Source organism: Alternaria postmessia (genome assembly GCF_024291825.1).
Source record: "Alternaria postmessia strain BMP 2775 chromosome Unknown scaffold_91, whole genome shotgun sequence".
NCBI lineage: Eukaryota > Fungi > Ascomycota > Dothideomycetes > Pleosporales > Pleosporaceae > Alternaria > Alternaria postmessia.
Genome location: NW_026260164.1, coordinates 41,727 through 56,048, shown reverse-complemented (window position 1 = coordinate 56,048; position 14,322 = coordinate 41,727). Strand labels below are relative to the sequence as shown.

The 14,322-nt window shown below is 51.0% G+C and overlaps 4 protein-coding genes across 4 annotated transcripts; 1 reads left to right on the top strand and 3 right to left on the bottom strand.

Annotated features, from left to right (window-relative positions):
- Positions 1–337: 337 nt before the first annotated feature.
- On the bottom strand, positions 338–2,580 carry J4E82_009459 (uncharacterized protein; the record flags this gene model as incomplete). The annotated part of the gene is made up of 3 exons (XM_051735683.1): positions 338–1,616; positions 1,668–2,064; positions 2,118–2,580. 3 exons carry the CDS (start codon positions 2,578–2,580, stop codon positions 338–340), a joined length of 2,139 nt encoding a protein of 712 aa, XP_051584554.1.
- A 2,620-nt stretch (positions 2,581–5,200) lies between these two features.
- J4E82_009458 (uncharacterized protein) lies at positions 5,201–6,046 on the bottom strand (the record flags this gene model as incomplete). The annotated part of the gene is made up of 1 exon (XM_051735682.1): positions 5,201–6,046. The coding sequence occupies one exon, from the start codon at positions 6,044–6,046 to the stop codon at positions 5,201–5,203; it is 846 nt and encodes a 281-aa protein (XP_051584553.1).
- A 4,651-nt stretch (positions 6,047–10,697) lies between these two features.
- On the bottom strand, positions 10,698–11,624 carry J4E82_009457 (uncharacterized protein; the record flags this gene model as incomplete). The annotated part of the gene is made up of 1 exon (XM_051735681.1): positions 10,698–11,624. One exon carries the CDS (start codon positions 11,622–11,624, stop codon positions 10,698–10,700), a length of 927 nt encoding a protein of 308 aa, XP_051584552.1.
- Positions 11,625–12,377: 753 nt separating this feature from the next.
- On the top strand, positions 12,378–14,177 carry CCT3 (T-complex protein 1 subunit gamma; the record flags this gene model as incomplete). Its single annotated transcript, XM_051735680.1, has 4 exons — positions 12,378–12,402; positions 12,455–12,736; positions 12,789–13,379; positions 13,429–14,177. The coding sequence occupies 4 exons, from the start codon at positions 12,378–12,380 to the stop codon at positions 14,175–14,177; spliced, it is 1,647 nt and encodes a 548-aa protein (XP_051584551.1).
- Positions 14,178–14,322: the final 145 nt, after the last annotated feature.

Genomic DNA, 14,322 nt, shown 5'->3' with positions numbered 1-14,322 from the left:
GCCAACGACGGCACTTCATTTTTGTTTCACTTGTGAAGTGCTTGGATGGCTTACCGATTTTGCTCAATTGTTTCAGCTATATCGCCCTGGACCGTTCAGAGTCACCAACGGAATATCGGCGCAAATGGCGCAGTCACATCAGAAGTTGAGGTGTGCAGCAAGGTTGGCATCGATTTACTTCGCGATGGAGGCAGTGCAGCCGACGCAGTAAGTCACTTGTACAGGCGGAACATCGCTGTCTGATTCCAATAGGCCATTGGCACAACGCTGTGTGTTGGTGTTGTAGGTGAGTAAGCGAAAGTTGTGTCGTCTCGTCACTATTAAGTACTAACAGTTTCTACACCAAGGCAAACCTCTCCACCAAGTCTCCACCACTCATCCACCCACACTCTCCCAAATCTTTCTCACCAAAAGGGATCTTTCCCAACCTCTCATATACATTCTGCTTGCCCTTTGTTTCCGCAACAACAATCCCATGATAAGACACGCTCGACTCCCAGATTTCCTTATTGTCCTCTGCATGAACATGCTTCAAAAGCACCGCTACCCACAGCTCCCTACCCTTTGCTCTTTCCGCATGGTCTGCAGAATCGAAGATTACATAATTGTACTCGCGGCTCTCCACATCGGCGTTTTGTGTTCGTACTTTGGCTCCTTTATAGTTCTTGGGCCATTCCACTCCCTCTTCATCTTCGCTCGAAAAGGGGAAAAGTCGTTCCAGCGGAGCGCTAATATCCAACTGCCCGTCCGTGACCTCGCCGAAAGGGTTCTCTTCGTTCTTCAAGTTGGTCCAAGCATCATGTATTGTGGCAAGACTGACCCAATCCCCCTTGTCAAATCCCATACCAGGACTAAACATGCCGAAAGAACCATCGATGGCGGCCCACGACCAAGATGGGGCGCGGTACGTGTTTGGGACGGTTGGATGACCGGTCGCCTGCCATATAAGTGATTGGAGGAGTGTGGAACGCCAGTGACCGGCGAGATATGTGTCGCCCGTGATGTCTTGGTAGGTGCGAGCGAAACCAGAGAGGGCAGGGAGCTTGTCCGAGGCGTTTGTTAGTTGGCGTTTGTTGTAGTTAGATAGTACGGAGTTCCATTGGCGTTCCATGGGCTCTGGTTCTGCGGGATCGATCTCGTCGAGGCTGGTATCGTTTGAGATTGCTGGAGAAGAGCCAGGAGGAGTGGTTGGGAAGAGCGTATCCTTCCTGCCCTCCATCAAGAAACCGCTTTCACCCTTGAACCCACAGTAACATTCGAAGAACATCTCCTTGCTTCCAAAGTGCAGAATGCGGGGTGCGAGCCAGCGTTCCTGGAGTGCCCATCCTCGTTGGGTCAATGGCTCGTTCTTGAGTAGTTCGTAAGGACCTGACCAGGCAGGGAATCTAGTAACCTCCTTAGAATAGGAGTATACGAGCAGAGTTCCTTTAGTTCCCTCTGTAGAAGTGTAGGGAAAGGATGAGTAAGTTGGTGCTGCGCGGGTGGGAGAGAATATTGATAGACCGGCGTTAGACGAAGCAGAACCTGTTGCTGAGAGCATTATATAGGCGTTTGAGTAGACTGAAGACATCCGGGAGGTCTCACGGGACCAGTCTGAAGAGTCGTCTTGGCAGATACTGGGGTTGTCAGTTCAATGCTGGCGATACAAAGATAGAAGTCTGACTTACCAGAGTGAGTCAACCCATAAGTATCCGATTCCCATTTCTCGTGCCACGAATATGGCATCCTGGAACGTCTCAGATAGCTTGTCGATATCGATGCCCTCCTTGTTTGCTTCGATGTTTGCTTTCGTAGTTGTGAACGGGCTTGATTCGCCCCAGACGTAGCTCAGTGCCGCATAGCGTCCTAGCTCTCCCTCCGCGGGCTCATACAAGGATACCTTGTGGGATGCCGAGCTTCTTATATCTAGTACGCGAGCTGGAAGGAGTGCGGCATCAACATGACAGCGGCTATCCGTCCGCTGTTTATCGCAATCGCGCACCCAACTCAGAGCATGCTGAAGCGTGTGCTGAGAGTCGGAGAGGATCTTTCGTCCCCTGATGATGCTGGTGAGCGGGTCCTTATCTGTAAGACTGTCAGCTCGATTCGACCATGTCACAAGCTTGTACAGAGCTTACAATCAACACAAACACCTACGGCAGCAACAACCCAGATCTCGAACGGTGCTTTCGTATCGGCCGACACTATCATGAAGCCCCCAGTCTCACCCACACCCCTCACGGCGAACATCCTCCAATCTGGTCCTCCGCTCCTCTCTCTATAAGCACTAGTATCGTTCTTCGCTTTAAAGAACTCGGTTTTGAATTGCGCGACATCGCGTTGTACGACTGTGCAGATTGCGCAGTTGTCCGCGCAAGCGGCTTCTAGTGCCTCGAGAGACTGATGGTAAGGCAGCCCCAGAGGTTCAGAGTCGTGTTTCGGGTCTTCCCTGTCCTCCTTCCATCCGCCGATACGAAGCTTGTGAATGTTGGAGACCAGGGAAGGATATGTTTTGGAGGTTACAGGGTAGACAGTGTAGTTTGGCGATAAGTTTGGGAAGTCAAGGATGTCGAACGACTGGCAGAGATTGCAGAGCGACATTGTGGATTTGAAGTTTCTCTGTTTCAGAGCTCTTTAATATTTGTGATATGATGAGTGTTGGTCTTCGTTCAAGTTGGCGTTCTTGGTTCCTCCGCGGGCATCATAACTAGGCAGCCGTGGTGGCGAAAAAATAGCAGGAGGCTACGCATGTCCGTTGGATCATCCATGCGCGGCATTTCTATTGGACGCCAAGATCTCGGGAGCGCCACGTTCGATACATGATTGGTGTTGTTCGGTGCTTGACTGTCGCGAAATGGTGTCTTGTGGGGAAGGATCAGCTATTGGAAGTAATACTTGGTACACCAATCCGTCTTCCAATGCTTACTGTCTCTATATTAAGGCGCCAGTCGTCCATCTGTACCATGGCAAAAGATGTCATCCACAAATTACGATGGCTGTCAGGCAGCTACACTTGTATCACCGCAACCTGAACTCTTCTGCTCTGTCCTGATTATATGCAACGTATTCTTCGCACAGAAGAATTTGTGAATCTTCGAAGGGCCTAAATTCGTCGGTGAACATGTGACAATCACCACTTACAAGCACCCAGCTTCCATCTGGAAATGGTCGTACAACACACCCTGATATGGCTCCCGATAGAATGATGATCATATCCCCACATCGTACAGCTTCTGGGATAATAACCAACTCACCGTTGTCCATTAGACATATCCTACATTGCTGAAGGGATTCAAAAAGCTGGATGATTGTATAGCCATCATCGAAAGCGTTATCCTTGCCATGTTAAACCAAAAGTTCATCGCGTGCTAAAGAGAGGCCGACTTACCTGGATCCCTCCAGAATATCGGCTCAGGTGCATGTGGAGTTGTTCACCATCTAGAAGGGACATGACTACCACCAAATTAACACTGCTTGTACCATGCGCACATTCTGGTCATACCGTCTTTGATAGTTTTACCCAAATGGGCTAATACTGTAGGATCATCTCTTGTGCCTTCTGAGGGGACATAGCGGCTGAGAGAGATGAAGCTGCAGTACAATCTCTTCATCTGTATCTCGGCGTCATCTATATCGACAAACTGAAAGACTTGGCTTGTTTCGACTATTTGCGCATGTCTACAACCTGTGACAAACAGTTCTAAGCGACCCTCACGGCTCTCACCCACGGAAGAGCATATTGCATACTTTTCATTGTCAGGTGCGTAGAAACGCGGTCCGGATTGCCCGCCGCCTGTGCCAAGGCTTTCATATTCAAAATACTGCCTCTGCAATGGAAGATTTTGAGACCAATCAGGAATCCACGAAGGCATCTTCTTGTCGTGTGGATGTCGAATAGCGGCGAGCAATCGAAGCCCTAGCACAGGTAACAGGAAGGTGGCTACATGGGTGTAACACTCCTCTATACTCTGCATGTAGTTGATCAAATGATTCGTCTCTGCTTTTCCAGGACCCAACAAAGACATCAGCGCGAAGACTCTGTCTTTGGGGTCGGTCGCTAGGCAATCTCTGGTTTTGTACAGTCTGTTCCATAAGTTGAACTGCGAAGTCGAGAAAACATGAGGTGGGTATTTGATCCATCTCGAGGCCACGGGCTCGAATCGTTTGGTCATCAAAGTTGAAGAGTAACCGTAGGTCAGTCCGACGAGACTTGTATGTGAGAAGCTAGCAGAGCCGCAGATGAACTCGACGAAACTTTTAGCATAGACTTCTTGTAAAACCCAAACCCTCGTAAACCATGGATCTCGAAACAGTTCTTCCAATAGCGTGACTATGGCACCACCCGGACGGTCTCGGTCACAACGTCCTGTACGCCGAACCTCTTCATCTGCTGTCGCCAATTCTTCGAATAGAGCACTGCTGTTCGTATTCGGTTCGCTTAAGACAGCTAAGACAGTGGATGCGCAATTGTAGATTCTGTCCATTATGCGAACCTGACTGGCTCGTTCTTGGAGGTTGTCCTGATTGATACAGATAGCGTCGATCCATAGCAAGCGATCTCTATGTACGCGCCGTAAGCGCCAAAGAACGTTGTAACAATTCGGTCTGACAGACAGCTTCCTTGTGCCACGATTGAAATAGATCGATCGCATTCTAGTGGTCTCGCCCCAAGTATAGGATACCGCTTCATATTCGAGTGACTCGTCGGAGAGTCGCACGTGTTGGATCGTACATCTGATAGGATCTGAATTTGTACCGTCCACACTTGGATGCAAGACAAGGAGACGAATCGAGTCGTCATGCTGTAATGGCTGGTATCGATAGAACAGCATAGTAGGGGTGTGCAGGCGCAAGGAGAGATTACAAGTGCTAAGGTTGAATTTAGAGAAGTGTCGACGGTTAAACAGTAGTGTTGCCCCACCAGCACGCTTGATTAGACTACGCAAGGCTCGCACAATCCTGCGCTATGAATGAGCTCGTTGTATCTGAGTTATCCGCCCCTCTCCACGTTGACATCGTACCCAGCATTCTCTGTTGTAATGTAAACAGAACAGTCATTCCGTATTTTCCTGGGGCAGATCTTAGTAGAGGTAGAGTTCAGGAAGAAAAGGTTTCTCCTCAGAGTCGCAGTCATGTTGTAGTGTCTTATTATCGACTGCATACATCCTGCAGCAATGCAGCATCGTAGACGCCTGTTCATGTTGCAGCCAGCATCAATCTATTAGGGGTTGGCAGTCAAGTACTCAGCAAGCGTCATCGGCGCGCAGCCAGTAACGGATTGAATTGCATTAGAAACGGGCGCCATAACGTTGCTCTTAATGGCAATGTAGGTGCTGACCCAGGCGTCGACCTGCCAGTCCGGTACACCGTAGTTTGCGCGAGACGCATAGGCCGCTTCGATGGTCTCATTGTGGAACCGTACGTCGCGACCGCGAACTGCGCTAATGATCTCAGCGACATCCGACATGGACAGTGCCTCACGACCAGTGACATCATATGTAACTCCAGCGTGCGCACCTGGGTCGGCGAGCACAGCAGCGGCAAGGCGAGCGACGTCCTCGCGGGCGACGATCGAAACGCGACCGCTGCCTGCCGGCCCGCGAATGACACCGTCCGCGCCGACTAGGGATTCCATAAAGTCGATGTAGGAATTATCGCGCAGAAAAGTCCAGCGCATGCCGCTGGCCTTGATATATTCCTCCGTTACGTAGTGGTCGCGTGCGAGCGTGAAGACGGCATCTGGTGCAGCGGCTATGTAGGAGGTGTAGACGATGTGCTTTACGCCGGCTTTCACGGCGGCATCGACAAAGGATCGGTGTTGGTTGAGACGTTCTTCGCTCTCAGAGGCTGAGACCATTAAGAGCGTGTGTACGCCCTTTAGTGCTGCGCTGGCGGCGGCATGGTCGCTGTAGCCGGCCTGGTGTATCTCGCTGTGAGGTAGTTTCGGCGCCTTGCTGGGAGTGCGGACCAGGAGCCGCTGGGGGAGCTGGCGGGCGGCGAGGTCGCGCGCAACGAATCCACCAACACCACCGCTCGCTCCGGTGACAGCAATGGGGGTGACACTCATGGTGTCTGCCTTTGGCTCGTTTCAGGGTAGTGGTAAGCTTGGATTTAAATTCGACAACAGCGAATCTGGCGAGCTCGTCGAGTCAAATGAGGGCGTGCAGCTACGGCTGACAGTCATCACGGTTCATATACGCCCCGTTGTAGTCCAGCTATCACATCCTGTAACCCTCGTGGTAATCACCTGCGGGATATATCCGGCCACGCATCATTAAGGTGATTCAGAGATTGATGACCTGTTGGTGCTGAGAAATACATCGAAGATAAGTTCCGCCCAGATGACCCTATTTCGTCCAGAGCGGAACTCTGCCGCTGATTGGTCAGGATGGGGCTACGGTCATCTGCATCGATATTCATTATGAGCTTTGTCTACGCAGCGCTTCGAAGCAGGATCATGTTCATTCTTAAGCCACTTGTATCAGTTGGAAACTCCAGTGGGATCGGCTGTAGGGCGTTTGCCGCGTTGCACAGCCAGTCGCAGTCTTCACATGTATGGCGCAAGCCTCATCACAGCTGATCTTGTGGTGGAATCGCAACTTCTGATGAACATAAGCAAACGAGCATTCGCCAGTGATAATAGCTTTTTTAAACCATACATTCTCGATATCCGAGCTATGTAGTGAACCCGCCGTAAAGCTTCCCCTTCACTACTGCTTCCACGTCATCTGCCGAAAAGGCGCAATGGCCTACTTCATCATCGCCAGTACTTACTACACCCCACTGCAACTTCTTCTCGCCAATACTTTGATCATCATCGACTCGGTCTGTCGGGTGGCAGGCTGCGCTGATGGCCAAACTGCAGGTCCCTGCAAGCGGCATACCACGCTTGTATGGTATGTACCCAGAGGCAATTATACTGATGACCATCAGTCCGCCCAGAACTAATACAGCGATGATGGCTAGCGGCGAATAACCCAAAGATTTGAAGTCCCGTTTTGAACTGGATCCAACTCCCATGTCACCGTTGACATTGTAAAACTCTATGGCTACCAGAAATATGCTTTGTGAAACCAGCCAGTGCAGCGTAACACTAAGTGCCATGAGAGGTAGGCCGAATTGGTATGGTAGTTGAAGGAAGTATGTAGATCGTTGAGCACCGGAAGGTCGATGTGTTACACGGAGACCTTTATGCTGGCGTGAATAAGTGACCCATTCATAGCCCATAAGCATGGCAGTGAAAAGAGAGTTATATGCGTAATACAGTAGAGAAAGAATCACTTGTGGCGTATTGGCGGTAAGGGCATTGCTGATCAAATCTTCTGACCGGAAATTGATGGTTGTGCGAGGATCCACAGCGCCTAAAAAGCGTGCGGACATTGTCAGCAATGGTTCAAACATAACGTCCTACTAGCAAAGTACCGAATGCGAACTGGCTGAGTGTCGCTCCAGTGGGTAAGTTGTCAATACCCAACTTGAGCAGATAGCTAAGGACGGCTAAAGCTAGTAAAAACCTGATCGGTAGTGTGAGTAGACTGTGAAAGCATTGGCAGTAGAACCCACATTACAAAAGTGATGCATCTACGGCGTTTGCTAGTAACATCTTTCCAGCGATACGTCTCACCACTGTACTGTCGCGGTCCTACTTTGTAACCTTTGTCGTTCCGAAAGTCTGCCGTTGAAGACAGACACATGTTTCTGGTCTCGATATCCTCTTTATCTAGAAAAGAGGCAACAGCATCACCCATTGCCATGAGCGGTTCATCCCTAACTGTGAAAGCGATGTAGAACAAAAGACCGGCTTTGACTATGTGAAGCATTAGAGTATGCTCAGCCTAGGGTAACTCTGTGCTATACCTGCTGTAACGAGAAACAGGACGAGACTTCGACTTACAAAAGTTTAAAACTGTGACGACAATCGCAATGTTGGGTTCAAAATGAAGTTTGCAATGGGGCTCTACCCGCTCACTCAGACAGTATTTGACTGGCGCACCTGAGAGGAGACAGTTCCCTTTATCATTGCAAAATTTTCCAACTTTCCACGGCTCTTTCTTGAGATTCTTGACAAGAACTGAACATGGTGTGCTTCGGTCATCCAGGGCTGAGCATATCCACTCAAATGTGAGACTGCCTTTCTTGGGAGACAGCCAATCATACGTCTCGAACTTGGTAACCCAGTATGCGAGAGAGCCATTCATGGAATAGTCATCCGCTGGCGACGGTATGTCGCTGTCGTCAAGTACGAGAAGTAAATTTCTTCGATTGGACAGTATACTAGTAGCATACTCGTCCCTGCATTTAGAATAGTCGAGTTTTTCGAGGTCGTCCGCACGCGCTTTGCTCCAGAGGCTTTCGAGTGTGGATGACACTTCGACAGCATCGACAGAATACGCTGGTCGACCATAATTTTTTGTACTAATTGCTTCCTTTGAGATGTTTGAACAATTTGTGCACTGCTCATCCTTGGTGAAGCCTTCGCCTACAGAGAACGCATAGTAACTGTTTGTAGATATCGAACCAAATACCGCAGAGTTGTAACTGACAAGTGTGAGTAGGGAGTGCTTCGTGATTATCGCTGAACTTACATAAGATGTAGTGGTAGAGATGAGATCCCCAGCAAAAACCATAGAAATGTTCTTCGCTCACTGATATAGCTGAGATTGCGTATGCTGAGTATGCCGACATCGAGATGTACGCCAGGCTTGCGGCTGTGGGCGACGTCAATCTCGCTTCGCGTGGGTGCGGACAAGCACTGCATTGTATAGTTGCTGCCAGCCAGGATAACAGTACTAAGAATATTAATGGCAAGATGAAGTCCGGTATTTAGACGCTTAACATAGACGCAATCCCCATCGAAGAATACACCCTTCTCTGTAGATGCAACAGCAAAACCTAATACTGTCGCAGCGATGTTGATGGAAAGGACGATTGAAGCCCAAAATGCGAAGCTCAGCACACCAAAACGCCACCCAGTGAAACGAGGCCCTAGGTACTTCTCTGCAACACGTCCGGATAGCCCGAATATTGACTGTTTCTCCAGACGAGTGTTTGGTATCTCATATGAGATGCTCGAAGGGGGCTTATCGTTATCGCTCATAGTCGTAAGCGGTATCTGCACCTCGGAATTGACATCGGATTGCCATCGCGGCTGTATGGTAGGTCTTTTCTTGGTGGGCAACAAGGACGGAATAGGCTCAAACATTGCGTTTACCAAAGCGACGAGGATAGCCAGATTCGAATTGAGATGAGAGAAACCCGAAGAAACCAGGTGCACCAGGTGAACGACATCTTATCTTGCTGTTGTTGCACCACTTTGGGGGCCATTTCTTGCCGACCAATCTGAGATATATTACGCGCGAATCGCAGAAGACAACGACGAAAGACGTAGCTTCCAATACTTCCAAGACTAGAAGGCAACTGTTTTCTTGCAGGCACCCGTGCCAATGATTATCGCAGGCCCTTGTAGCGCCCAGTGGCTACCTCAATCATCACAATGGCCGAATCACGACTTCGATCAATCTGCTGTGCGGTCGTCCAGTAAGCCATAGACGAGGGTCAATTATTCCGTGGTGTTTCAAGCGACGATTTGGTTTCGCAATATGTTTTCTTCGCAGGCGGGCAAAGTACGTAGAAGTACGATGTCGACAACTAGCGCCAAAGAAGGTCCAGACAGCGGTCTGATCTCAATGCGCTTACTCGTCTTCACTGGAAGTCATTGTGTGCTCGCCAGATTTTGCCTGAGCGATTCTCGTAGGTTCTGAGGACCGTGGAGCTGCAAGAAGTTGTCATGTCGTAAAGCCGCAGAATGAACTAGCTCGAAGCTGTGATTTCGTCAAGAGCGGAAAACCTCGGGAAAGCCGGAAAGAATCCTCCCGAAAGAAGGGTAGTCACGTGTCAGCCTTCAGCGGCTGGTGAAACAGGCATCCTGGATGGTGTGCCAAAGCTCGCATTGCTGATAGCAATGCGCACAGATGGAGGCCAGGTAATTTGAATCATTCACACCGTTCGTACGAGTCAGAATCGTGTTGGGGAGAGGCTGCTGTCCGGGAAACGCGATGCCGCGTCGTCCGCGCGACATGTTCGCGTTGCTGAGGAGCGGTCGTTCCGGCCGACGCTTGGGGCAGTCGCTCGGAGCAGTCGCTTCTCTGTGCTCTGGTTGTATCACCGCGGAAGCGCGTTTGATCGTGTTAAACGAGCGTAGATCCGACTGAAAATAGAAGTCTGGAAAATTGCGTGCCTGGCAGGGCTTGCAATAGTGGTGTGTTTACTTTGCGAAGCAAGAATGAGAAGCACTGTAGGTCAGCTTCTCAGATAGCGCCGGAATTGCTAGTGAACGTAATTCGAGTTTTCGGGCAGGAGAGAAGTAAATGTGTAGTCAGTTTTCGGTGGAATCACATATAGCGTCAGCATGTGCAGGAAAGTAGATGATTGATGATCATAGTTTCATTGGTTTATTGCCTGGTAAGTTTAGTGGCACGTGCTAGCAGACGCGATCGAGTATGTCTGATCAAGCATCACGGCGTAGGCATCATAATAATATAGTACATGTCAAATAGAGTCACTTCCGGTGATCGATCCGATCCCACCACCAACGCCGATTCGCCGTAGAAAGAACCCACATCGAAAACCGTAAATCAATACAGCCGAAATGAAAACCGATTTGTGTTTTGTTGCCGTAAGGAAAATGGGAAGGAAGAGAAAAGAAGAGGTGAGACGCGTCACATCTCCATCATGTCGGTGTCTGCAGTCGCCATAGGAATGTCGGCCACTGGTTGAGGGGTGGGTGTAGTAGCGGGTTCCGATGGCGTCAGTTGACGGGCGTTGATGCGCTCGCCCTCGACACGCGGGGTTGAACCGAACATGAGGTTGCTGACTGTGCGTTCCAACGACCAGCCGATGAGCTGACACCATTGAAGGTTGTCCGAGAAGAGCCAGTAGCCTTGTACGCCGTGTTGTTTCGCGCGTACCAGATAAGCGTTGAGTGATTCCTTCTCCAGCATAACAAGGACGTCGGTGAAATCGAAATGACGCTCAATGACGCGCGAGTATGCGCGCGCTGCGTCGCGTAGGTTGGGGTTTGTCATGACGTTCTTCCAGCCAACCCCGAGGGATGCGATGAGCGTGTTGATGGTGTTGCCTTTGTCGTCAATGAGCTCTTCGGTCTTTTGAGCATCCATGTCATTGAGGGAGGGGACTTCGATGTTGGCGGTTGGGCTCATCCGTACCGACTTGCGCGACACAGCGATAGGGCGGGCAGCGTCAGCCTTCTCTTCTTTCTCGATCTTCTCTTCGTACCAGGTGCCCGATTGCGACTCGGCTGCCATGGTGTAACCAGGTTCTCCAGGGTAGATGAGCGTCATCCCTGGGCCATAGACAGGCTCGGGCTTGGGCTTTGAAGGCGACTGAGTAACGATTGATCCGGCGGGTAGGTTCTCCTCTGGTTCATCGACGTCGGCGATGGATCGTTTGCGACCAGCGGTGGCATTAGAAACGGCGGCTAAATAGTTGAGCGAAGGCGGAGTAGGGTATTTGGGGCGGAAATTACCCATTGGTGATGCGGCGTTCTGGTGATGGGAGAAGTAGCCCTGCGGTTGCTGGGGCGCCAGAACGACGGTCGGCGCAGAAGCGTAGTAGTTAAGACCCATGCTGTGTGTTTAGTAGTTTAGTAACAATAGAGTGTGTGAAGGATACAAAGATCTGTCGTGGTCAAGACAAGACAGTGAGCATGCGACGTTCTGATGAAGTCACTAGGAGGGACAGCGATGGGGTAAGATGATGGCGAGATGGTGAGGCGCGATGGAGATGATGGGTGATGGATGTGGTGATGGGGGTGGTAAGATGAAGAAAACCGATCGAGGTGTGGGAATGTTCAAGTTAAAGAACAGAAGAAAGGCTGTGTGCGGAAGTTTGGCGCAAAAAGAAGTGAGAGGAAGGAAGGAAGGTTTGCAGGGCACCACAGCCGTCTTGTAAGCTGCGCGCAAGTCCCGTGAGAGGCTGGCTGCGACGCGGTGAACGGCGGCAGAATGTAGGGTAAAATAGTCTGGCGAGAGATCTCCAGGGCAAGTCTAGCGCGTATTGGCCGTCACGCGAGGTCTGGCTACCGCATGCGGCAGGCGCCAAGGCGCTGTGTAAGGCAGGGACGACCAGGGTGTAGGTGGAAGTTGCCGTCGATCGAGCTGAGGAGCATGACTCAGCATTGGTGGGAGAGAGTGGCTCAACTGTGGCTAGTGACCGGTCGCAGATAATCCGCGCCGGGATAGTGGCGGCGCTGCGACGCGGTTTTTGGTAGCAAAAGTTAGTGGAGGAGCTGCAAGGCACCAGACGCAAGATACCCCACGCAACTCTGTTTTCGACCCCCTCTTCCTTGTACACCGTGCTTTGAGACGCCTTCCTTCAAGATGCAGGCGCCAGTGGTTGTTATGAGTATGTTTAGCCACCGATCTGAAGCTGCGGCAGCCCACTAACACATGAACAGACACCCAGACCCCGGGCGGGGAGCGCCAGTTTGGCCGCAAAGCTCAACTATCCAACATCACAGCAGCTAAGACTGTCGCCGACATTATCAGATCATGCCTCGGTCCCAAGGCCATGTTGAAGATGCTGCTCGATCCCATGGGCGGTATCGTCCTCACCAACGACGGCCACGCTATCCTCCGAGAAATCGAAGTCGCACATCCAGCTGCCAAGAGCATGATTGAGTTGAGCAGGACACAAGACGAGGAGGTCGGCGATGGCACAACCACCGTCATCATATTAGGTGCGTACAAAGTGTGGGGGAGAGAGAAGAGGCATGGATTAACAATCAACAGCGGGAGAAATCCTCGCACAAGCTCTGCCCCAGCTTGAGCGCAACATCCACCCCGTCGTCATTATCCAAGCGTTCAAGAAGGCACTCGCCGATGCTCTCGAAATCATCAGCGAGATCGCGGTCGAAGTCGACGTCAACAACGACGAGCAGATGTACAAGATCATTAGCTCTTCGATCGGCACAAAGTTCGTAACGCGGTGGTCGGAACTCATGTGCGGACTGGCTTTGAAGGCGGTGCGGACCGTTTCCCTCGACATTGGCTCTGGCAAGAAGGAGGTCGACATCAAGCGCTACGCACGTATCGAGAAGATCCCCGGAGGTGAGATCGAGGACAGCGAAGTTCTAGACGGAGTCATGGTCAACAAGGACATTACACACCCCAAGATGAGGCGGAGAATCGAGAACCCCAAGGTTTTGCTGTTGGACTGCACACTAGAATACAAGAAGGGAGAGAGTCAGACAAACATTGAGGTTAGCAAAGAGGAGGACTGGAACAGGATCCTTCAAATCGAAGAGGAGCAAGTCAAGCAAATGTGCGATGCCATCATCGCTCTCAAGCCCGATCTTGTCATTACCGAGAAGGGCGTCAGCGGTAAGTCACGCTGGTCATGCTTTGTTGCAATCATGCTAACATGAATTAGATCTCGCACAGCACTACCTCGTCAAAGCCGACATCACCGCCATCCGCCGAGTTCGTAAGACCGACAACAACCGTATCGCCCGTGCGACAGGTGCGACAATCGTAAACTCCGTATTCTCCGCCACCGCTTCGGACATTGGTACAGAGTGTGGTCTTTTCGAGATCTCTAAGATCGGTGACGAATACTTTACCTTCCTCACAAAGTGCAAGAACCCGAAGGCATGCACCATCCTCCTCCGTGGACCCTCAAAAGACATCCTGAACGAGATTGAGCGGAATCTACACGACGCCATGGGTGTTGCCAGGAACGTTATCTGGAACCCTAAGCTCTGCCCCGGTGGTGGTGCAACTGAGATGGCCGTCGCGGTTGGTCTGGGCCAGCGTGGCAAGTTGATTGAGGGTGTCGCACAGTGGCCATACAAGGCCGTCGCCGAAGCCATGGAGGTCATCCCACGCACGCTCATTCAGAACTCAGGAAACAGCCCGATCAAGGTGCTTACCCAACTGCGCGCGAAGCACGCAGAGGGTTACGAAGACGGCAAGCACGGTGGCAGCACATGGGGTATCGACGGTGATGCAGGAAAGGTTGTCGACATGAAGTCATACAACGTATGGGAGCCTCTAGCGGTCAAGGAACAGAGTGTCAAGACTGCTGTTGAGAGCGCTTGCCTACTGCTCAGGGTTGACGATATCGTCGCTGCGAAGTCGGCCAAGCAAGTGAGCGGCCCGATCGGCGGTGGTGATGATTAGATGTAGTCATGGAGGCACGTTCTGCGAATCCCTGCTATATAAATCAGGAGCAGTCGCTATGGAAATAAAATAATCACACCTGCCGTCCATATGATGGCCCTAAACACATTCTCAATGTGAAAGTATAACAAACAGCTACAAAGGT